The following is a 25,508-nucleotide window of genomic DNA, read 5'->3' on the forward strand; positions in this document are numbered from 1 at the left end:
AGGTTAGTGAGGCATGACCTCCCTCTCACAAAACCATGCTGACTATCGTTAATGAGTTTATTCCTTTCTAAATGCGCATACATCCTATCTCTAAGAATCTTCTCCAACAACTTCCCCACCACGGACGTCAAGCTCACCGGCCTATAATTACCCGGGTTATCCTTCTGACCCTTCTTAAATAACGGGACCACATTAGCTATCCTCCAATCCTCTGGGACCTCACCTGCGTCCAGTGACGAGACAAAGATTTGCGTCAGAGGCCCAGCGATTTCATCTCTCGTCTCCCTGAGCAGCCTTGGATAGATTCCATCAGGCCCTGGGGATTTGTCAGTCTTTATATTCTCTAACAAACCTAACACTTCCTCCCTTGTAATGGAGATTTTTTCCAACGGTTCAACACTCCCCTCCGAGACACTCCCAGTCGACACATCCCTCTCCTTTGTGAATACCGATGCAAAGTATTCATTTAGGATCTCCCCTACTTCTTTGGGCTCCAAGCATAATTCCCCACTTTTGTCCCTGAGAGGTCTGATTTTTTTCCCTGACAACCCTTTTGTTCCTAACGTATAAATAAAATGCCTTGGGATTCTCCTTAATCCTGTCTGCCAAGGACATTTCGTGACCCCTTTTTGCCCTTCTAATTCCCCGTTTGAGTGCTTTCCTACTTTCTTTGTACTCCTCCAGAGCTCCCTCCGTTTTTAGCTGCCTGGACCTAACATACGCCTCTCTTTTCTTTTTGACCAGTCCCTCAATTTCCCTGGTTATCCACGGTTCTCGAATCCTACCCTTCCTATCCTTTTTTACAGGCACATGCCTGTCCTGTAGCCCTAACAACTGTTCCTTAAAAGACTCCCACATGCCAGATGTGGATTTACCCTCAAACAGCCTCTCCCAATCAAGAGCTGCCAATTTCTGCCTAATCCCACTAAAGTTAGCCTTCCCCCAATCCAACACCTTACCCTTGGGACACCACTCATCCTTTTCCATCACTATCCTAAAGCTAACAGAATTGTGGTCACTATTTACCACATGTTCCCCAACCGAAACTTTTAAGACCTGACCGGGCTCATTCCCCAGTACGAGGTCCAGTATAGCCCCCTCTCTAGTCGGGCTATCTACATATTGTTCCAAAGAACCCTCCTGTACGCATTTTACAAATTCCTCCCCATTCAGAGTCCCAGCTCTCAGCGATTTCCAGTCTATACCAGGGAAATTGAAGTCTCCCACTACAACAACCCTATTTTTCCTGCACCTATCCAGTATCTCCTGACATATCCGTTCTTCCACTTCCCTTGGGCTGTTGGGAGGCCTGTAGTATACCCCCAACATAGTGACTGCGCCCTTCCTGTTTCTAAGCTCCACCCAGAGTGACTCGTTACACGACTCCTCTGAATTGTCCTCCCTCTGCACCGCTGTAATATGCTCTCCAACTAATACTGCTACTCCCCCACCTCTTTTGGCCCCTCCTCTGTCTCGCCTAAAACACTTGTACCCCGGAATATTCAGCTGCCAGTCCTGTCCCTCTTTCAACCAAGTCTCCGTCCCCGCAACCACATCCAAATTCCTCGTGAGCATTAAGGCCCTAAGTTCATCTGTCTTACCTGCTACGCTCCTTGCATTGAAGTATAAGCACTCCAGACCTCCAGGCCCAGTGAGGTCATCCTCCCCCAGAGTGCTCTTCTTCTTTGCCAGCCTTGTCCCAGCCCCAAGCTCGTCCCCAGCCTCTACACTTGTAGACCTAATATTTTGATCCCCACCCCCCTGCCATACTAGTTTAAACCCCCCCGAACTGCACTAGCAAAACTCCCAGTCAGGATATTCGTGCCCTTCCAACTTAGTTGTGACCCGTCCTTCTTGTACAGGTGCCATCCTCTCCTGAAAACTTCCCATTGATCTAGGAAAATGAAGCCCTCCCTCCTGGACCAGTCCTTTAGCCAAGCATTCAATTGTACTAACTCCCTATTCTTAGCCTCACTGGCATAAGGCATTGGGAGCAGCCCAGAGATGGCCACCCTGGAGGCCTTACTTTTTAGTCTATTTCCCAACTCCCTGAATTGCTCTCGTTGGATCCCCCTGCTCTTCCTATCTACGTCATTTGCACCAATGTGTACAATGACATCCGTTTCTTTATCTTCCCCTTTTAAGATGCCTCCTATCCGCTCGGAGACATCCATGACCCCAGCACCAGGTAGGCAGACTACCATCCTGGAGTCCCGTTCGCACCCACAGAATCGCCTGTCCGTGCCTCTAACTGACGCATCCCCCACCACTATTGCTCTCCTATCCCCTCTCTTTCCTTTCCGGGCCACAGAGCCTGACTCTGTGCCAGTGACCTGGTCACTGTGGCTTACCTGTGGAGAGTCATCCTCCTCCACACTATCCAAAACAATATACTTGTTTTGGAGTGGAACAACCACAGGTGACCCCTCCACTAATTGCTCACTCCCCTCCCCTCTCACACCTGTCGCCGAGCCCTTCCTATTATGAGAGACAGCCACTGGAGTACTCTCTGGTACATTACCCTTCTGACCTTTACTCCTCCTAACTGTGACCCACGTGTCTTCCTCCCGATGCCCTGGTGTAACTAGTTGCCTATAACTCATGTCAATTATTCTCTCATTCTCCCTGACTCGACCAAGGTCAGCAATCTGCAGCTCCAGTTCCATGACGCGGTCCCTCAGGAGCTGCAGTTCCACGTACCTGGCGCAAATGTGAACCTCTGGGAGGCTAGGTGTTTCCACGAACTCCCACATCCCGCACCGGAAGCACCGAACTGGCCTATCACTCATAGTTACCCTTATCCTATAGAGGTTTGGATAAAAATAACTTACCTTGCCTCGCCCCATCTGCCTAAGCCCTGTGAGCCAAAGCCCTTATAGCTCACACTCTGCTTCCCACACTCTCCACTGCCCGCTCCTGACGCTGCCCGCTGTATACTGCAGCCTACCTTTTATACTTCGCGCGCTTAAAAAACCCTTCCCAAACTCCTTAGCAGCCCACTTCCAGTTTTCACTTTAAACTTAAGAAAAATACTACTACAAAAGTAAAGGCCAAAAAAAACCACACACTAACTGACTAATTAAATAAATAATTAATTCAATCAATCTCTCACCAGCACTCCTGCATCCAATCACTCCCTCTCTGCTTGCTCCAGTGGACAAAACGGTGCCACCGATATCGTTGGCTCGGATCCAGTGGTGGGTGTTGCGATTAGCAGCTTCCAATTATCAGCTGGAGCACTGGCTGGGACATTAGGTTTAGCTGGCATTCCAGAGGTGCTCTTGTCTGACAATGAACTAGCTTTCACCAGCCAGGGGTTCACCTGATTCATGAAGTTGAATGAGATTCGACATATCACGATGGCACCATACTATCTGGCATTGAACAGGCTAGCGGAAAGAGTGGTCCAGACTTTAGAAGCTGGATTAAAAAAACAGCTAGCTTAAGTAGGCTACCTTTCGCAGACACCCCACTGTTGGTGACCAAAGTAGAAGAGATGGTACTAATAATGAACTTTTTGGATACCCTTCCTGTAGTCACACATAACATACATCTCTGGATGCAGAAGGACCCAGTACTCGCAAAATTGAAACACTTGGTACTGACAGGGGAAACAGAAAGGCCAGTCCCACCCTAATACCACCTGTACTGGAGTAGAAGAGAACAGTTCACAGTAGAAGACGGAATACTGCAATGGGTGGGCACAAGTGCTAGTTTCAAGTCAAGGTCGCCATGCCATACTGGCTGACTTATATCATGGCCACCCAGATGTGTCCAAGATGAAGATGCTGGCCAGGAGCTATGTTTGGTGGCCAGAATGAATGCAGACATAGCGGCGCTAATGGGTCAGTGCCAGGAATGTCAGCAAGGGCAAGAGTTGTCACTGGGTCATAGTGGACACAGTAAGAAGTCTCACAACACCAGGTTAAAGTCCAACCGGTTTATTTGGTCGCAAAATCCACTAGCTTTCGGAGCGCTGCTCCTGGGCCCCTATTATTCGTCATTTATGTTAATGACTTTGATGACTATGTGTGGGATAGGATTAGTAAATTTCGCAAATGATGCAAACATTGGACGGGTGGATAACAGTGAGCCGGTGTCTTGGCCTGCAAGAAGATATAGATGGAATGGTCAAATCGCCAGATGAGTGGCAGATAGATTTTAACCTTGAAAAGTGTGAGGTGATGCACTTTAGAAGGGGTAATTTGACAAGAAAGTATTCAATCAATTGTAGGACACTGGGAAGTTCTGTGGAAAATGGGAACGTGGTGTGTTTGTCCACAGATCTCTGAAATCGGAAGGGCATGTTAATAGGGTGGTGAAAAAGGCATATGGGACACTTGCCTTTATCAATCGAGGCATAGATTACAAAAGCAGGGAAGTCATATTGGAGTTCGATAGAACTTTGGTGAGGGCACAGCTAGAGTACTGTGTGCAGTTCTGGTCACTATATTATTGGAAGGATGTGATTGCACTGGAGGGGTTGCAGGATACTGCCTGGGATGGAACATTTAAGTTATGAAGAGAGGTTGGATAGGCTTGGATTGTTTTCGTTGGAGCACAGAAGACTGAGGGGGTGACCTGAACGAATTGTACAAGATTATGAGAGACATGGACAGAGTAGATAAGGAGCAGCTATTCCCTTTAAGAACAAAGAAAATTACAGCACAGGAACCGGCCCTTCAGCCCTCCAAGCCTGCACCGACCATGCTGCCTGTCTGAACTAAAATCCCCTTTCCTTCCAGGGACCATATCCCTGTATTCCCATCCTATTCATGGATTTGTCAGGATGCCCCTTAAAAGTTACTATCATATCTGCTTCCATTACCTCCCCCAGCAGTGAGTTCCAGGCACCCACCACCCTCTGTGCAAAAAAGAAAACATGCTTCATGCGTTTCCTTTAAACCTTGCCCCTCGCACCTTAAACCTATGCCCCTAGTAATTGATTCTTCCACCCTGGGAAATAGCTTCTGACTATCCACTCTATCCATGCCCCTCATAGTCTTGTAGACTTCTGTCAGGTCACCCCTCAACCTCCGTTGTTCCAATGAGAACAAACCAAGTTTCTCCGACCTCTCCTCATAGCTAATGCCCTCCATTCCAGGCAACATCCTGGTGAATCTTTTCTGTACCCTCTCCAAAGCCTCCATATCCTTCTGGTAGTGTGGCAAGCAGAATTGAACACTATATTCCAAGTGCAGCCTAACTAAGGTTCTATAAAGCTGCAACATCATTTGTTAATTTTTAAACTCAGTGCCTCGGCCGATGAAGGCAAGCATGCTGTATGCCTTCTTGACTACCTTCTCCACCTGCGTTGCCACTTTCAGTGACCTGTGTACCTGTACACCCAGATCCCTCTGCCTATCAGTACTGTTCAGGTTTCTGCCATTTACTGTATATTTCCCATCTGTATTAGACCTTCCAAAATGCATTATCTCACATTTGTCCGTATTAAACTCCATCTGCCACCTCTCCGCCCAAGTCTCCAATCGATCTATATCCTGCTGTATCCTCTGATGGTCCTCATCGCTATCCGCAATTCCACCAACTTTTGTGTTGTCTGCAAACTTGTTAATCAAACCAGTTACATTTCCCTCCAACTCATTGATATATGTTACAAACAACAAAGGTCTCAGCACTGATCCCTGAGGAACACCACTTGTCACAGCCCTCCATTCAGAAACGCACCCTTCCACTGCTACCCTCTGTCTTTTAGACCGAGCCAGTTCTGTATCCATTTTGCCAGCTCACCTCTGAACCTGTGCGACTTCACCTGCTGTACTTATCTGCCATGAGGGACCTTGTCAAAGGCCTTACTGAAGTCCATGTAGACAAAATCCACTGCCCTACTCTCATCAATCATCTTCATCACTTCCTCGAAAAACTCGATCAAGACATGACTTCCCCTTCACAAAACGATGTTGCCTCTTGCTAATATATCCATTTATTTCCAAGTGGGAGTAAATCCTGTTTTGAAGAATCCTCTCCAATAATTTCCCTACCACTGACGTAAGGCCTGTAATTATCTGGATTATCCTTGCTACACTTCTTAAACAAAGGAACAACATTAGCTATTCTCCAATCTCTGGGACCCCTGTAGCCAGTGAGGATAGAAAGATTTCTCTCAAGACCTCAGCAATTTCCTCCCTTGCCTCTCTCAATATTCTGGGGTATATCCCATCAGGCCCTGGGGCTTGTCCACCTTAATGTTTCTCAAGACCCTAATACCTTGCCCATTTCCTCTGGCTTCACACATAGATTCCCACCCCTCTCCGCGAGTGGGCCAATCCTCTCCCTGGCTACCTCTTGCTCTTTAACTAAAAGCTTTTTTATACATATATAAAGGTCAGTCAGGAGGGGACATAGGTTCAAGGTGAGACACAGGAGGTTGAGGGGGAAATGTGAGGAAAAACATTTTAACCCAGAGGGTGGTAATGGTCTGGAATGTGCTGCCTGGTACGGTGGTCAAGGCAAGTTGAATCACATCCTTTAAAAAATATCTGGATGAGCACTTTGAATGTCATAACATTCAGGACTATGAGCCAAGTGCTGGCCGAAAGGCCTCTTCTACACTGTATGATTCTATGAGAGGCAATTGGAGCCTGGTGATTAAGTCTGGGTGAGGACCTGCTCAAATGGTCCCGCATAGTTACCGGGAACAGTCGAGTCCAGGACAGGACCTGTATTTTACTGAGTATGCGTTGGAGAGGTCTTCCTGAATAAACACCTAGATCAGATGCAGGCCTCAAAACCACCGTTTGTCCCAGAACCGACTCAGCCAAGCGGGCAGAGAACCGAGGGGAATCCTACCAGACTGACCGCCTCTCCGTCGCCCGTAGTGAAAACTTCGGAGTCCGAAATGGACACTGCAGATTAAACTGCGGAACTCCTCCGCTGCCCGAGGAAGGGGGCGAGCTGGAACTCCGGCGCTTGCTACAAAAGAGACAGTTGCTTATCAGATACACCCCTCCAACATCGGATGTGGAAAGATCTGGACCCTGCCCTGAAATGTCGAAAAGGACATCGGTGTGAAAGGGGTTTAATGACTTCAATGAAGCCATTGAGGTTGGCCTCTTAGAATATGATTGCCCTGATTGAGCTCTTTACTGCTTGTCCAATCAGAGAGCCTTTGTTGTATACATAACTGGGAGTGTCATGTCTCCTGGGACTCCAAATTCTGTCTCAGAGTTTGTAACACTCTATGAACTTAAATAGAGCTTGTAAATAAAAAGGAATCTGGTGAAGGGATACAGCCTCTGCTGACTTATTTCAAAATCCAGGCCTTGAATTAATCAGTCTTACCGATAACACTCCGAGCATTAAAGTAAAGACCACCCAGTCTTACCTTACTTGCTTGACCCTCAACATAGCTGAACTCTGACTTGCTTCCTTTATGGTAGCATGATGTATCTCTATTTCATCAATATCCTGTGTCTCCTCTCCCTGCCCGACTAGTTTAAACTCCTCCCAACAGTACTTGCAAACCTACCTGCAAGAATGTTGGTCCCAATGCGGTTCAGGTGCAGACCATCCCATTTGTACATGTCCCACCTTCCTCGAAACGGTACCAGTGATCCAGGAATCTAAAACCCTCCCTCCTGCACCAACTCTTGAGCCATGCACTCATCTCTCCTGTTTTCCTATTTCTATTCTTGCTAGCACGTGGCACCGGGAGTAACCCACAGATTACAACCATTGAGGTCCTGCTTTTTAATCTACTGCCTAGCTCCTTGAATCCTAATGCAAGACCTAATTCCTCACTTTGCCCATATCATTAATACCAACATGTAACATGATCTCTAGCTCATCACCCTGCTCTTTCAGAATGCCCTGCAGCCGTTGAGTGACATTCGTGACCCTATACCAGGGAAGCAACACATCATCCTGGAGTCATGTCTTCAGCCGCAGAAATGCCTATTGTATCCCCTATCACTATTGGTCTTCCTTTAGGGCGGTACGGTAGCACAGTGGTTAGCACTGCTGCTTCACAGCTCCAGGGTCCCGGGTTCGATTCCCGGCTCGGGTCACTGTCTGTGTGGAGTTTGCACATTCTCCTCGTGTCTGCGTGGGTTTCCTCCGGGTGCTCCGGTTTCCTCCCACAGTCCAAAGATGTGCGGGTTAGGTTGATTGGCCAGGTCAAAAAATTGCCCCTTAGAGTCCTGGGATGTGTAGGTTAGAGGGATTAGTGGGTAAAATATGTGGGGGTAGGGCCTGGGTGGGATTGTGGTCGGTGCAGACTCGATGGGCCGAATGGCCTCCATCTGCACTGTAGGGTTTCTATAATTTCTATGATTTCTTTCTTCTTCCTCCCCCACTGTACAGTCAAGCCGCTTGTGGTACCAGAAGCTTAGCTCTGACTGAATTCCCCTGACATACCAGTGCCCTCATTAGCTTTCAAACTTGAATACTAGTTAGTGAGTGGGACCCCAGGGGATTCTTGCACTAACTGCCTCTTCTTTCTGGACTGTTACCTATTCCCTTCTTTGCTCTCACCCCTTGATCTGTGGTGTGTCCTCCTTTCTAAACGTGCTATCCATATAACTCTCAGCCTTGCGGTTGTGCCACAGTGTCTCCAGTCGCTGCTCAGACTCCAAAACCCGGAGCTTCAGTTTCTGCAGCTGGGACCACTTCCTGCACGTGTGGTCATCTAGTGTCCAGGACTCCTCACATATGATAAGCCACACATTTCACTTGGCTCGCCTCACCTGTTATGTCTTAAATGTAAAATTAATGCCTTAGACTATAGCAATTCGAGATACAGATAATAAATAATATTTTCCCAGTAAATAATACATTTCTTTCAGCTTCAGCTATTTAACCACAGTCCTTAATGTCAATTACTCACCAACCAATCAGCTTACTGCTTTCCAGTGATGTCACTGCTCAATCTTTCAAACTCAACGCACTCTTTGAAGAGAAGGAGTTTCTCGTAGGTCCAAAGCTGTCTGATTCCCGAAGGTGAGTGTAGGCCTTGTCTTCGTGCTTTCCTTTATCCTCTCTCAATGCTGAGTGTTCCTTGCAGGTCCCTCCACCTCCCAGTTGCCCAATACAGGCACGCTGCTGGTGTTGCCAGAAGCTTGGTTCTAACTGCATTCCTCCGATGTACCAGCTTCCATAAGGGAATACTGATTTATGAACGGGACCCCAGGGGTCTACTCCACTTCCTGCCTGTTCTTCCTGTTTGGTGGTCACCCATTCCCTTCTTACCTCTAGTCCCTTGAGCTGTGTTGTGACCACCTCTCTAAACGTGGTATCCACGTAACTCTCAGCCTTACAGATGGGCCACAGTGTCTCCAACCACTGCTCCAAAACCCAGAGCTCCAGCTCCTGCAGCTGGCAGCATTTCTTACGTACATGGTCATCTTGGACACTGACAGCGTCCTAGACTCCACACATATAATAAGCCACACATTCTGCTCAGCTGTCCTCACCTGACTTGTCTTAAGTGTAACATTTACGCCTTAGACTGGACTCGACATCATTAACTGTAGCAGCATTCCCAAAATTTCCTGCAGTGTGACCCTGCAAATCAGTGTCATTGAAAGGAAATCTAAGGCAATTGGTTTGTACAGATGTAAAAATTAAAGGTGTAATAAAATTTGCACCCATTGAACCAATCAGACCGTACCATCATAGTAGATCACTCTGACCAGGTTACAATGTGGAACACAGAATCATAGAATCCCTGCAGTGCAGAAGGAGGCCATTCGGCCCGTTGAGTCTGTACTGACTCACCAACAGAGCGTCCCACCCAGACACCAATCTCCTTATTCCCATGTATTTACTCCGCTAATCCCCCTAATCTACACAACTTGGGACATTACTGGATAATTTAGCATGGCCAAGCCACCTCACCTCCACATCTTTGTACTGTGGGAGGAAACCGGATCACCCGGCGGAAACCCACGTAGAAACAAGGAGGAGTGAAAACAGACAGTCACCCGAGGCCGGAATTGAACCCGGATTCCTGGTGCTGTGAGACAGCAGTGCCAACCACTGTCACTATGCCACTCAATATCTTTCCCTTAAATTCCCATGTATATTATATGGCTCATTGTTCCACAGGAGCAGGCTGAGGGTAAGGCAGTGTGTTTGTGCATGTGATTAATTTATTTATTTTTCAGTTAAATTTGTGTAAAAAAATCGGAGGTTTTTTTAAATCCAAAACAGGAAGCAGGCCCAGGAGAAGCCCGGGAAGGTTTTTGGTGGGTTTAAAAGCAGGCCACACTTTTGAGCGGGCAGCGTCGGGAGCGGGCTGGGGAGTGAGTGGGAAGCAGAGTGAAAGCTGTAAGGGCTTTGGCTCACAGGGCTTCGGGGAAAGGGCGAGCAGGGTTGAGTTTCTTTTTTTTAAATTCTAATTTACTTCTCTCTGTGCACCTTGGTAGAAAGGGTGAAATATGAGTGTGAAGCCAGTGTGTTGTTCCCAGTGTAGGATGTGGGAGATCCTGGAGGCACCTGGCCTCCCGGATATCCACATCTGTGAGGGGTGTGTCGAGCTGTGGTTCCTGAGGGACCGTGTTAGGGAGCTGGATCTGCAGCTCGAGGATCTTAGGCTGTTAAGGGAGAATGAGGAGGTGATAGACAAGAGCTATCATCAGGTGGTCACACCAGGGCCACGGGAGGAGGCCAAGTGGGTGACGGCCAGGAAGGGTAAAGTTCGGGTGATTGAGAGCACCCCGGTGGATGTGCCCCTACACAAGTACTCCTGCCTGAGTACTGCTGGGGGGGACAGCCCATCTGGGAGAAGCAGCAGTGGCCGTGTCTCCGGGGTGGAGTCCGGCCCTGTAACTCAGAGGGCTAAGGAAAAGAGGAGGAAGGCAGTGTTAATCGGGGACTCGACAGTCAGGGGGACGGACAGGCGATTTTGCGGAGGCAGGCGGGAGTCTCGCATGGTGGTCTGCCTCCCTGGGGCCGGGATCCAGGATGTCGCTGGGCGAGTCCCAGAAATCCTGAGGTGGGAGGGAGAGGAGCCAGAGGTAGCGGTACATATTGGTACCGCTGATGTGGGAAGGAAGGGGGAAGGGGCCATGAAAAGAGAGTACAGGGAATTAGGGAGACAGCTGAGAAGGAGGAAAGCAAAGGTAGTAATCTCAGGAATACTGCCTGTGCCACGGGAAGGTGAGGACAGGAATGGAGTGAGGTGGAGGATGAATGTGTGGCTGAGGGACTGGTGCAGGGGGCAGGGATTCAGGTTCCTGGACCATTGGGACATCTTTAGGGGCAGGTGTGACCTGTACACAAAAAACGGGTGGCACTTGAATCCCAGGGGGACCAATATCCTGGCAGGAAGGTTGGCTGAGGCTACTGGGGAGAGTTTAAACGAGATAGGTTGGGGGGAGGGGATCAAAATGAGGTGACTGAGAGTGAGGAAGTTAGCTCGCAAACAGAGAAGGGTTATAGGCAGTGCAAGAGGGCGGATGGACAGGGAATAGAGAAGGGGAGAGCTCAGACCAAAGGATTGAGATGTGTTTACTTTAATGCCAGGAGTATAGTGAATAAAGGGGATGAGCTCAGAGCATGGATCGATGCCTGGAAGTATGATGTGGTGGCCATTACGGAGACTTGGATGTCTCAGGGACAGGACTGGATACTCCAGGTGCCGGGATTCAGATGTTTCAGGAAGGGGAGGGAGGCAAGAGAGGGGGTGGAGTGGCACTGCTGATCAAGGATAGAGTCACAGCTGTAGAGAAGGTGTATGCTGTGGAGGGATTGTCCACCGAGTCTCTGTGGGTGGAAGTTCAGAGTGGGAAGGGGCCGGTCACTTTGCTGGGAGTGTTCTATAGGCCGCCCAATAGTAACAGGGAGGTGGAGGAGCAGATAGGGAAACAGATCCTGGAGAGATGCAGTAATAGCAGAGTTGTTGTGATGGGAGACTTTAATTTCCCAAACATAGATTGGAATATCCCTAGGGTAAGGGGATTGCATGGGGAAGAGTTCGTTAGGTGTGTTCAGGAGGGTTTCCTGACACAGCATGTGGACAAGCCTACAAGAGGAGAGGCTGTACTTGATCTGATACTGACCAATGAACTGGACAGGTGTCAGATCTCTCAGTGGGAGAGCATCTTGGGGATAGCGATCATAACTCTATCTCCTTTATGCTTGCATTGGAAAAAGAGAGGATCAGGCAAGCTAGGAAAGTGTTTATATGGAGTAAGGGGAAATATGAAGACATTAGACAGCAAATTAGAGGAGTAAATTGGAAGGAGGTATTCTCGGGGAAATGTGCTGAAGAGAGGTGGCAGTTTTTCAAGGAATCTCTGTCTAGAGTTCCACAGGACAACGTTCCGAGCAGACAGGGAGGTGTTGGTCGGTTAAAGGAACCGTGGTGCATGAAAGCTGTGCGAGACCTAGTCTCGAAGAAAAGGAAAGTGTACAAAAGGTTCAGAGAGCTTGGCGAAGATAGGGATCTAGATGAGTATATGGCTTGTAGGAAGGGACTAAAGAAGGAAATTAGGAGAGCCAGAAGGGGTCACGAGAAGGCCCTGGCAGGTAGGATTAAGAAGAACCCTAAGGCGTTCTATAAATATGTGAAGAGTAAAAGGATGAGACGTGATGGAATAGGGCCTATAAAAGGTGAAGGCGGGAAAGTCTGTACGGAACCAGTAGAAATGGCAGAGGTGCTCAATGAGTATTTTGCCTCGGTTTTCACAGAGGAGAAGGACCTGGGTGGATGTACTGTGGGCGTACAGTGGACTGAAAGGATTGAGTATGTGGACTTTAAGAAAGAGGTTGGCTGGAATCTTTGAATGGCATCAAGATAGCTAAGTTGCCGGGTCCGGATGGGATGTACCCCAGGTTACTGTGGGAGGCGAGGGAAGAGATTGCAGAGCCTCTGGCGATGATCTTTGCGTCGTCGATGGAGACGGGAGAGGTGCCGGAGGATTGGAGGATTGCGGATGTGGTTCCTATTTTCAAGAAGGGGAATAGAGATAGCCCAGGTAATTACCGACCGGTGAGTCTAACCTCAGTGGTTGGTAAACTAATGGGGAAGATCCTGAGGGACAGGATATATGAGCATTTAGAGAGGTTTAGTATGCGCAAGAATACTCAGCATGGCTTTGTCAAGGGCAGATCGTGCCTTACGAGCCTGGTGGAGTTCTTCGAAAATGTGACTAAACACATTGATGAAGGGAAGGTGGTAGATGTGGTTTATATGGATTTTAGCAAGGCGTTCGATAAGGTCCCCCATGCAAGGCTTCTAGAAAAAGTGAGAGGGCATGGGATCCAAGGGGCTGCTGCCCTGTGGATCCAGAACTGGCTTGCCCAAAGGAGGCAGAGAGTGGGTATGGATGGGTCTTTTTCTAAATGGAGGTCGGTCACCAGTGGTGTGCCTCAGGGATCTGTTCTGGGACCCTTGCTGTTTGTCATTTTCATAAATGACCTGGATGAGGAAACGGAGGGATGTGTTGGTAAGTTTGCCGACGACACGAAGGTTGGTGGGGTTGTGGATAGTCTGGAGGGATGTCAGAAGTTACAGAGGGACATAGATAGGATGCAAGACTGGGCGGACAAGTGGCAGATGGACTTCAACCCAGATAAATGCGCCGTGGTCCATTTTGGTAGGTCAAATGGGACGAAGGAGTACAATATAAAGGGAAAGACTCTTAGTACTGTAGAGGATCAGAAGGACCTTGGGGACCGGGTCCATAGGACTCTGAAATCGGCCCCGCAGGTGGAGGAGGTGGTTAAGAAGGTGTATGGTGTGCTGGCCTTTATCAATCGAGGGATTGAGTTTAGGAGTCCGGGGATAATGATGCAGCTATATAAGACCCTCGTCAGACCCCACTTGGAGTACTGTGCTCAGTTCTGGTCGCCTCATTACAGGAAGGATGTGGAAAAGATTGAAAGAGTGCAGAGGAGATTTACAAGGATGTTGCCTGGATTGAGTGACATGCCTTATGAGGATAGGCTGAGGGAGCTCGGTCTTTTCTCCTTGGAGAGACGTAGGATGAGAGGAGACCTAATAGAGGTGTATAAGATGTTGAGAGGCATAGATCGGGTGGACTCTCAGAGGCTTTTTCCCAGGGTGGAAATGGCTGCTACGAGAGGACACAGGTTTAGGGTGCTGGGGGGTAGGTACAGTGGAGATGTTAGGGGTAAGTTTTTCACACAGAGGGTGATGGGCGAGTGGAATCGGCTGCCGTCAGTGGTGGTGGAGGCGAACTCAATAGGGTCTTTTAAGAGACTCCTGGATGAGTACATGGAGCGTAATAGGATGGAGGGTTATAGGTAGGTCTAGAAGGTAGGGATGTGTTCGGCACAACTTGTGGGCCTGTTTGTGCTGTAGTTTTTCTATGTTTCTATGTTTCTATTACATTGCCTAGATGAATGTTGGTTTGATGTGGTAGTTGTTTCCTTTTATTATTCATATCAATATATCATTTTTTCATTCAGAATATATGCAATTAATTTTGACAAGTGTGAGATATTGCACATTGGAAGGACAAACCAAAGTAGAACGTACAGGGTAAATGGTAGGACTCTGAAGAGTGCAGTTGAACAGACGGATCTGGGAATACAGGTACAGAATTCCCTAAAAGTGACGTCACAGGTGGATAGGGTCGTAAAGAGTGCCTTTGGTACATTGGCCTTTATAAATCGGAGTACCGAGTATAAAAGTTGGAGTGTTATGGTAAGGTTATATAAGGCATTGGTGAGGCCGAATTTGGAGTATTGTGTACAGTTTTGGTCACCTAGTTACAGGAAGGATGTAAATAAGGTTGAAAGAGTGCAGAGAAGGTTCACAAGGATGTTGCCGGGACTTGAGAAGCTGAGTTACAGAGAGAGATTGAATAGGTTGGGACTTTATTCCCTGGAGCGTAGAAGATTGAGGGGAGATTTGATAGAGGTGTATAAGATTTTGATGGGTATAGATAGAATGAATGCAAGCAGGTTTTTTCCGCTGAGGCTCGGGGAGAAAAAAACCAGAGGGCATGGGTTAAGGGTGAAAGGAGAAAAGTTTAAAGGGAATATTAGAGGGGGCTTCTTCACGCAGAGAGTGGTGGGAGTGTGGAATGCGCTGCCGGATAGTGGTAAATGCGGGGGTCACTTTTAACATTTAAGAAAAACTTGGACGGGTTCCTGGATGAGAGGGGTGTGGAGGGATATGGTCCAAGTGCAGGTCAGTGGAACTAGGCAAAAAATGGTTCGGCACAGACAAGAAGGGCCAAAAGGCCTGTTTCTGAGCTGTAATTTTCTATGGTTCTATGGTTCTAAGAGGGTTCGTAACCAGAGGAAGAAGATTTAAGTTAATTGGCAAAAGAACCAGCAGGAAATGAGGGGACATGTTTTTATTCTAGCTCACATGGTTGTGACCAAGAATGCACTATTCGAAAGAGTAGAAGCAGGTTCAACAGTAATTTTCTAAAGGGAATTTGATTAATTCTTGGAGAAAGAGCAGAGATTAGATAGTTCTTTCAAAGAGCCAGCACAGACAAAAAGGACTAAATTGCCTGCCTCTGTGCTGTCCGATTCTGTTCCATTCAGTGAGAGTGATGGAGACCTATATCTCCTTGTTTTGTTCCACTCCCCAGCTACCATTGATTTGAAGCCGAGTGACCCGCGATGGATTGGTGCCTGGTGGCTTGGATTGCTGATATCCAGCAGTATTTTGGTCATCATCTCTGTTCCTTATTTCTTTTTCCCTCGAGAAATGATTCCTCGGAAGGTAAGAATGTTTAATGAGTATTTGGTCTTTTGTAATGTCCATGGATTTAAAAAAATAACTTTTTAAGTCCAAAGACTTAATGTGTAGGCAAATTCAGGGATCAAATTCAAGCCAAGCAAGATCCCATAAGCATCAGGGGAAAATTACCCAGCTGTGTCCTGTCCGCAAAAAAGCAGGACATATCTGACAGCTAAAATTCTCACCCCATTGGCCTATTCTTGATCATGAGTAAAGTGATGGAAGGGATTGTCAACAGTGCTATCTGTCGGCACTTACTCAGCAAAAGTCTGCTCACTGATGCTTAGTTTGTGTTTCACTAGGGGCACTCAGTTTTTGACTTCATTGCAGTTTGATCCAAACATGGACAAAAGAGCTGGACTCAAGGGGAGGTGAGAGTGACTGCTCTTGACATCACGACAATGTTTGACCAAATGTGGCATCAAGGAGCCCTAGTAAAAAATGATTAAATTCAAAGAGAAAGCTCTCCACTAGTTGGGGTCATACAAGATGATAAGAACATAAGAAATAGAAACAGAAGTACGCCTGTTTGGCCCCTCGAGCCTGCTCCGCCATTCAATCGGATCATGGCTGATCCAATATTTCTCACATCCACTTTCCCGCCCTTTCCCTGTAACCTTTGATCCCCTTGCTGATCAATAATCTATCAATCTCAGCCTGAAATGTGCACAATGCTTCTGCCCCCATAGCTCTCTGTGGCAAGGAGTTCAACTCTCATCTGTCTCAAATTGGCACGTCTTTATTCTGAGACTCTGCCCTCTGGTCCTAGATTCTCCCATGAGGGGAGACATCCTCTCAGCATTTACCCTGCCAAGCCTCTTAAGAACCTATATGTTTCAATGAGATCTAATTCTTCTAATTTCCAGTGTGTAGTGTTCCAACCTTGAATCATTGAATCTGTACAGTGCAGAAGGAGGCAATTCAGCCCATTGAGCCTGCACCAACAACAATTCCACCCCGACCCTATCCCCATAACCCAATGTATCTATGCTGCTCATCCCCCTGACGCTAAAGGACAATTTAGCATGGCCATTCAACCTACCCCACACATCTTTGGAGGAAACTGAAGCACCCAAAGGAAACCCACGCAGACACGAGCAGAACGTGTAAACTCCACACAGACAGTGACCCACAGCCGGAATTGAACACGGGTCCCTGACAAGAGAGAATCTAACCATATTCCAATGACATTCAATGGCATTACCATCGCTGAATCCCCCACTATCAACATTCTGGGGGTTACCATATAACAAGCCATATAAATACGATGACTACAGGAGCAGGTCAGAAACTGGAGATTCTACAACAAATAACTTGACTCTTGACTCCCTAATGCCTTTTGAACATCCCCAAGTTAGAAGTCAGGGAGTGTGATGGAATACCCTCTACTTGCCTGGATAAATGCAACTCTGACAACACTCAAGAGGATGGCATGGTGGCACGGTGGTTAGCACTGCTGCCTCACAGCACCACGGATCTGGGTTCAATTTCGGCCTTGGGTCAATGTCTGTGTGAAGTTTGCACATTCTCCCCTTGTCTGCGTGGGTTTCCTCTGGGTGCTTCAGTTTCCTCCCACAGTCCAAAGATGTGCAGGTTAGGTTGATTGACCATGCTAAATCGCCCCTTAGTGTCAGGGGGACGAGCAGAGTAAATACGTGGGATTACAGGGATAGGGCTTGGGTGGAATTGCTGTCGGTGCAGGCTCAATGGGACAAATGGCCTCCTCCTGCACAGTAGGGATTCTATGAAGAAGCTTGACACCATACAGGACAAAGCAGCCCACTCGATTGGCACCCTATCCACCATTTTAAACATTCATTCCCTTGCGCACCAGTGCATAGTACCAGCAGTGTGTACAACCTACAAGATGCACTGAGGAACTCACCAAGGCACAGTTGACAGGCAGTGATGGTGACAGGGGGTAATGGTAGTGGTAATTCCACTGGATTAGTAAGCCACAGGCCCAGGCTAATGCTCTAGGGACATAGGTTCAAATCCCACCACAGCAGCTGGTGGAATTTAAATTCAAAGATAAGAAAAAGACAAAACTAAAGGCTCTGAAGATTGGGTCCTGAACATTGGGGGGTATATGACATTAAAGAAGAATAGGAAGCTAGGTAAAGGTGGCGGGGTAGCACTGTTAATCAAGTATTGCATTGGTGCAATAGTTGGAGATGACCTTAGTTCAGGAGATCAGGATGTGGAATTGGTTTGGGTGAAGATGAGGGATAATAGGGGAAAGAAGTCACTGGTAGCAGTGGTCTACATACTCCCAAATAGTAACCACAATGTAGGACAAAGCATATCAGAAGAAATATTGGCTGGTTGTGATAAAGAGACGGCAATAATCATGGGTAACCTTAATCTACAGATGAACTGGAATAATTAGATTGGCAGTAGTAGCCTGGATGAGGAGCTCATAGAATATTTTTGAGATAGTTTCTTAGAGCAGCACGTTCTGGAACCAACCTGAGAGCAGGTTATATTCAACACGGTATTGTGTAATGTGACAGGATTAATTAATTACCGCTGTGTAAAGGAAACTTAGGTGGCAGCAACCACAATATGACTGAATTTTACATCCAGTTTGAAAGGGAGAAGAGTGGGTCAGTCTAAGACTAGTATTTTAAACTTAAATAGAACCATAGAAATGTTACAGCAAAGAATGAGGCCATTCGGCCCATCTTGTCCATACCAGCCCAAGGACACCCAGGTGCCCTTTCGAATCAAAGAACCCCTCCAGCAATATGGCCCATCGAACCTGCACCAACTCTCCAACAGAGCATCTGACCCAGTCCCTATCCCTGTATTCCCATGTATTTACTCCACGAAACGCCCCCAACCTACACACCCTGGGACACAAAGGGGCAATTTAGCATGGCCAATCAACCTAACCCACACATCTTTGGAGTGTGGGAGGAAACTGGAGCACCCGGAGGAAACCCACGCAGACACTGGGAGAATGTGCAAACTCCATACAGATTGCCACCCAAGGCCAGAATTGAACCTGGGTCCCTAGTGCAGTGAGGCATCAGTGCCAACCACTTTCTTACACTCGGCCCATGGTCCTGTAGCTTGCAGCACTTAAGGTGCAGATCCAGGTACTTTTTGAAAGAGCTTAGGGTCTCTGCTTCCAACACCAACTCAGGTAGCTAAGTTGAGCAACAAATAAGGGCAACTATGTAGGCATGAAAGCTGAGCCAGCTGCAGTGAACTGGCATACTAGGCTAGTGTTGTGGGAAATTCACCACTTCGGAGTTAGACTTGGAAGTTCAACAAACAGTTTTATTCGGACAAAGCTTTGGGAGAAGCGCTGGTACTCCGCAGTACAGGCAGTCACCTTCTCAACTACACAATGGTAGTTGAGCATCTTTTATATTTTTTAGATAATAGACAGTACGGACATTAGCCGTTAGCACATCGTTACAAGTTGAGTAGACAGATACGGACATTTACAGTTAACACATCGTTATACGCAGACAGGTACGGACATTGACAGTTAACACATCATTGTACATAGAGTAGATACATTTATGCAGTTATGTCCTCTATCAATGACTGATTTTGTTATATACATTTATGCATTTATGTCCCCATCAGTGGCTGATCTCGTCATCAAACTCATTGTTCTGGGTCTGCTCTTATCTCAAGTTTTAAGGTGCCTCAAGGTCTGACCAGTTTCCTGCAGCAATTTAGATACTACAGGTTTTAACTCTTTGTGTAATGTCTGTGCCCAAAGTCAGTACCTCTTAATGTCCCTTCCCAGAGTCCATTTTGTGTGCCAGGTAACCATTTTGTGTCCATTACTTTGATTTCACCATAACACTAGGGAATAGATCAATCGAGAAACAGTGGCAGACATTTAAGGGGATATTTCAGAATACTCACAATGAGTATATCCCTATGATAAAGAAAAATTCTAAAGGGAGGACCCAGCTTCCATGGTTACCTGAGAAGTTAGGCAAAGTATCAGACTTAAGGAAAAAGCTGATAACAAATATGAGTGACAGGTCAGATGATTGGTCAGAATATAAAGAACAGCAGAGAATGACTAAAAGGTTAATCAGGAGAAATACAGAAGAGTGTGAAAGGGAGCTCGCTAGAAATACAAAAATGAATAGCAAGAGTTTCTACAGGTATTTAAAAAGGAAAAGATTAAGTAAAGTGACTTCCTTGAGAGGGTAACAATGGGAGTTAATAGTAGATAATAAGGAAATGGCGGATGAACAGAACAAATATGTTGCTTCTGTATTCAACTTAGAAAATGCAAAAGCATTCCAGTAATAGCTGTAAAATGAGAGGTGGAAGGGAAAGAGGAACTTAGTGAAATTACAATCATTAGGGAAGTAGTACTGAGCAAACTGATGGAGCTGCAGGCTGACAACTCTCCAGGTCCTGATGGACTTCATCCTCGGGTCCTAAAAAGGTGGCTAATGAGGTACTAGATGTGTTAATTTTCAAAAATTCCCTAGATTCTGGAAAGGGTCCACCAGATTGGAAAGTAGCAAATTTAACCCCTCTATTCAAGAAGGGAAGGAGGTAGAAAACAGGAATTTGCAGGCCAGTTAGCTTGGCATCTATCATGGGGAAAGTGTTAAAGTTGATCATTAAAGAAGTTATAGCTTGGCACTGAGAAAAACTAAAGGCAATCAGGGAGAGTCAGCATGGTCTTGTGAAAGGAAAATCATGTTTATCTAATTTATTAGCATTCTTTGAAGGAGTATCACATACTATGATTAGAGGGGATGGAGGAGAACCTGTAGACATATTGTATTTGGATTTCGAGAAACAATTTGATATAATACCACATCAAAGGTCATTACGGGAAATAAAATCTCAAGGTGTTGGGGTAACATATGATCATAGAATCATAGAGGTTTACAGCATGGAAACAGGCCCGTCGACCCAACTTGTCCATGCCACCCTTTTTTTTTAAAACCCCAAGCTAATCCCAATTGCCCGCATTTGGCCCATATCCCTCTATACCCATTGTACTCATGTAACTATAAGCATTATAAAACTAATGCTTTTTAAAAGACAAAATTGTAACCGCCTCTACTTCTACCTCTGGCAGCTTATTCCAGACAGTCACCACCCTCTGTGTGAAAAGATTGCCCCTCTGGACACTTTTGTACCTCTCCCCTCTCACCTTAAACCTATGCCCTCTAGTTTTAGACCTTTGGGAAAAGATATTGACTGTCTAGCTGATCTGTGCCCCTCATTATTTTATAGACCTCTATGAGATCACCCCTCAGCCTCCTACACTCCAGAGAAAAAAGTCCCAGTCTATCCAGCCTCTCCTTATAACTCAATCCATCAAGTCCCGGTAGCATCCTAGTAAATCTTTTCTGCACTCTTTCTAGTTTAATAATATCCTTTCTATCATGGATAGAAGATTGGCTGATCGGCAAAAAATAGAGAGTTTGTGTAAATGGTCTTTTTCTGATTGGTAGGATGTGACAAGTGGACGTTGTGCTGGGGCTTCAACTTATTACAATTTACGTCAATGACTTAGATGAGGGGAACAAAGGCATAGTAGCTAAATTTGCAGATGAGACAAAGATAGGTAGGAAAGTATGTTGTGAAGAGAACATTATGTTTATGAATGGATACAGATAGCTTAATTGGCTGGGCAAAAATCTGGCAGATGGAGTATAATGTGGAAAAATTAGAAGTTGTTCACTTTGACAGGAAGAATAAAAAGACACAGTATTAATTAAATGCAGAATGCCAAGGTGCAGAGGGATCTCGGAGTTTTGATTTGATTTATTATTGTCACATGTATTAGCATACAGTGAAAAGTATTGTTCCTTGCGCACTATACAGACAAAGCACACTGTTCATAGAGAAGGAAATGAGAAAGTGCAGAATGTAGTGTTACGGTTAGAGCTAGGGTGTAGAGAAAGATCAACTTAATGCAGGATAGGTCCATTTAAAAGTGAGTTCTTGTGCATGAGTGACAATAAATTAGTATGCAAGTACCACAGCAAGTAATTCAGAAGGCTAGTGTAATTCCATCCTTTATTATAATAGGAATTGAACGTAAAAGTGAGGATGTTATGTGTCAGTTGCGCAGGGCATTGGTGAGACCACATCTCGAATACTGTGTGCAGTTTTGGCCTCCTTATTTAAGGAAGGATGTAAATTCATTGGAGGCAGCTCAGAGGTTTATTAGAATCTTACCTAGAATGACGATAGGCTGGACAAGCTGGGTTGTTTCCACCAGAGTTTACAGCACCACGGATCTGGGAGAGATTTCTTGATTGAAGTATTTAAGATCCTGAATGGTATTGACAAGGTGGACATGGAAAGGATGTATTCTCTTGTGGTTGATTTCAGAGCTAGGGGGCACTGTTTTAAATTACGGGTTGTCTTTTAGGACAGAGAGGAGGACATTTTTTTTTTCTTCAGAAAGTTGTCTGACTGCCTCAGAAGCAGGATCACTGAATGTTTATCTCCAGACGTAGATAGATTCCTGTTAGCCAAGGGAATGTTTGGGGGTAGATGAGAATGTGGAATTTGAAACAGAAACAGATTAGCCATGAAGCTAGTTGAATGGCTGAGCAGGTTCGAGGGGTTGTATGAGCTGATTTCTGCTCCTATTTTATCTGTTCATATTTTTGTAATATATTTGGAATAGAAAGCAGTGGTGACTATGAAAATTATCGGTCAGAAAAACCCACCGGACTCACATAAGTCCTTTGGGAAGGAAATCTGCTCTCCTTACTCAGTCCCACAGTAATGTGGTTAACACTTACCCTCCCTCTGAAATGGCCTAGCAAGCTGTTCAATTCAATGGCAACTAGGGATGGGCAACAAATGCTGATCTTGCCAGAGATGTCCATATTCCATGAAATAATTTAAAACTGATGGCCTGTTCCACCCAGGACAACGGCAGCAGAAGAATGGGAACACCACCAAGTTCCACTCCAAGTCACTCAGCATCCTGACCTGAGACTATATCGCCGTTCCTTCACTGTCGCTGGGTCAAAATCCTGGAGTTCCCTCCTGAATAGCATTGTGGGTGTACTTACACCACATGGTTTGCAACGCTTCAAGAAGGCAGCTCACTACCACCGTCTCAATTTAGAAGTTCTACTTTAGACTGTTCTTTGTTCTTCCCCATTACTATTTTAAACCTTACCCAATTGTTTCCCCAGACACCTGTCCCACTTTATTCTCCAGGGCGGTCCCTGTCCTCTGCATCTGAAGTCACTAATTATGTTTCTGTGAGGAGCTCAGTGAATTTTGTGGTGGGGCGAGTAGGAAGTTGCTCACACTGTCGTTCCCTCTTGAGGTCAAAGGTTCTGGTGCCATATTAAAATGGCACCCAGATAGATCAGTTCAGGTCAGGAGCTCCAGATTACTCATTTAGAATCCTTGCAACCACAGCTTCTACTGGAGAACCTGGCAGATGTGAGAAACCATATCCCGTCATAAACGAGGGTACCTCTGGCATTGTCTTTCACTCATCTCTGGATGAGAGCACCGCAGGTGATATGCCAACAGTTGGGCCAATGCTCATCATTGCAGTGGTCCATATTATGGGGGGGAGGGGGCACAGTGATTAGCACTGTTGTCTCACAGCTCCAGGGACCGGGTTCGATTCCCGGCTTGGGTCATTGTCTGTGCAGAGTCTGCATGTTTTCTCCGTGTCTGTGTGGGTTTTCTCTGGGTGCTCTGGTTTCCTCCCACAGTCCAAAGATGTGCAGGTTAGGTGCATTAGCCATGCTAAATTGCCCCTTCGTGTCCTGGAATACGTAGGTTAGTGGGATTAATGGTGTAAATATGAGGGGTGACGGGGATAAAGCCAAGGTGGGATTGTTGTCGGTGCAAACTCGTTGGGTCAACTGGCCTCCTTCTGCACTGAAGGGTTTCTATAATTCTAAATTAGCCGGTCTCTTGACCTTATAGAGGCCCCTTGATTCTTGCTGCTCAGGCCCTTGCTCCTCCTGTGTTAACCTGCGACTGGCCTTTCTTCTCATCTGGATGAGAGTCATTACTAAGGCAAGGTTGCCTGCAGCCTACATCATTGACACCTCAGTGGATGTGTGAACAAAATGATACATTAAGTATGTTCTTTACAGGTTTCTCTCCAATTCAAAGGCAGTAGGCAAGTTATCCCTTCACCTGGTCTCCATCTAGATATGGCAACCCCACCCCACCCCTTCCAGGTAAAGGTCATCCTGGAGGACCAGGGATGGGTGTTCCTACCATTCACATGTGACTGCACATGGAGACATTTCTCTTTGACCAGGATAGCGAACGGCCATGTGGACACTTTTCCATCTATCTCCACTCCCCTTAAGTTAATAGGGTGATCATTTCCTAGGCAGCATAGAAAGAATAACCACATGAAGCCCTTGTCAGCCGTGACCATTCACCTAGGAGGATGCAGATTTGAAGTTGGGAGCCCTTAACCTGCCATGTCTGTGGGAGGCATTCCACCTACCTCTCTCTTCATCCTTGCCTCAGACTGAACTTGATGGGAAATGGCATAGAATAAATGGCAGCTCCGCACCTTGCTGGGATCTCGATGTAATGTGCCCCATGAGTCATGAAGAAACCTGCTTTTGCCTTCACCATGGAGAGGAGAACACAACTGAGCATGGCTGACATCCTGATTTATTATGAGGGTGTTCCTTCAGTCAGCCAGTGCTGACTTTGAACTTCACCCACCTGAAAAGAACCTCCTTCCACCTCAAGGAATCTCATTGACTTATGTGGTCAACGTCAGCTTCGAAAAATTATGTATGTTACCTTTCAAACTTGCTTCATCACCTTCTACCCTCCTGCTGTCGCCCGCCAACTTCCCCCAACACTCAGCCAATGTTACCATTCATCTCCAATCTGTCACTCTTGAATCTCCTTCTGTTACTCTGCACCCTATAACAATCCACCTTCTCTCCCCTCAGAGCCAACACCTGTTAATGTCTCCTCCTGTTATTCGAGTCATCTATCTTGTCCCCTTCTGTAATCCACCCAATATGGCCTTCACCTACCACAGAGTCATAGAGATATAGAACATAGAACAGTACAGCACAGAACAGGCCCTTCGGCCCACGATGTTGTGCCGAGCTTTATCTGAAACCAAGATCAAGCTATCCCACTCCCTATCATCCTGGTGTGCTCCATGTGCCTATCCAATAACCACTTAAATGTTCCTAAAGTGTCTGACTCCACTATCACTGCAGGCAGACCATTCCACACCCCAACCACTCTCTGTGTAAAGAACCTACCTCTGATATCCTTCCTGTATCTCCCACCATGAACCCTATAGTTATGCCCCCTTGTAATAGCTCCATCCACCTGAGGAAATAGTCTTTGAACGTTCACTCTATCTATCCCCTTCATCATTTTATAAACCTCTATTAAGTCTCCCCTCAGCCTCCTCCGCTCCAGAGAGAACAGCCCTAGCTCCCTCAACCTTTCCTCATAAGACCTACCCTCCAAACCAGGCAGCATCCTGGTAAATCTCCTCTGCACTCTTTCCAGCGCTTCCACATCCTTCTTATAGTGAGGTGACCAGAACTGCACACAATATTCCAAATGTGGTCTCACCAACGTCCTGTACAGTTGCAGCATAACCCCATGGCTCTTAAACTCCAACCCCCTGTTAATAAAAGCTAACACACTATAGGCCTTCTTCACAGCTCTATCCACTTGCGTGGCAACCTTTAGAGATCTGTGGATATGGACCCCAAGATCTCTCTGTTCCTCCACAGTCTTCAGAACCCTACCTTTGACCCTGTAATCCACATTTAAATTAGTCCTACCAAAATGAATCACCTCACATTTATCAGGGTTAAACTCCATTTGCCAT

General features: G+C 46.4%; 1 protein-coding gene across 4 annotated transcripts in view; it reads left to right on the forward strand.

Annotated features, from left to right (window-relative positions):
* Positions 1-25,508, forward strand: part of LOC144491451 (solute carrier organic anion transporter family member 2A1-like) — a 450,593-nt gene that overhangs the window by 178,782 nt on the left and 246,303 nt on the right. For 3 of the 4 annotated variants that reach the window (XM_078209279.1, XM_078209280.1, XM_078209281.1), the window contains exon 6: positions 15,534-15,667. The exons of the other annotated variant lie outside the window; for it this stretch is intronic. In XM_078209279.1, the coding sequence (XP_078065405.1) occupies positions 15,534-15,667 (134 nt within the window). The remainder of the gene's footprint in view (positions 1-15,533; positions 15,668-25,508) is intronic. 4 annotated transcript variants of the gene reach the window in all.

This window comes from Mustelus asterias, chromosome 3, assembly GCF_964213995.1.
Source record: "Mustelus asterias chromosome 3, sMusAst1.hap1.1, whole genome shotgun sequence".
In the NCBI taxonomy this organism is placed as follows: domain Eukaryota; kingdom Metazoa; phylum Chordata; class Chondrichthyes; order Carcharhiniformes; family Triakidae; genus Mustelus; species Mustelus asterias.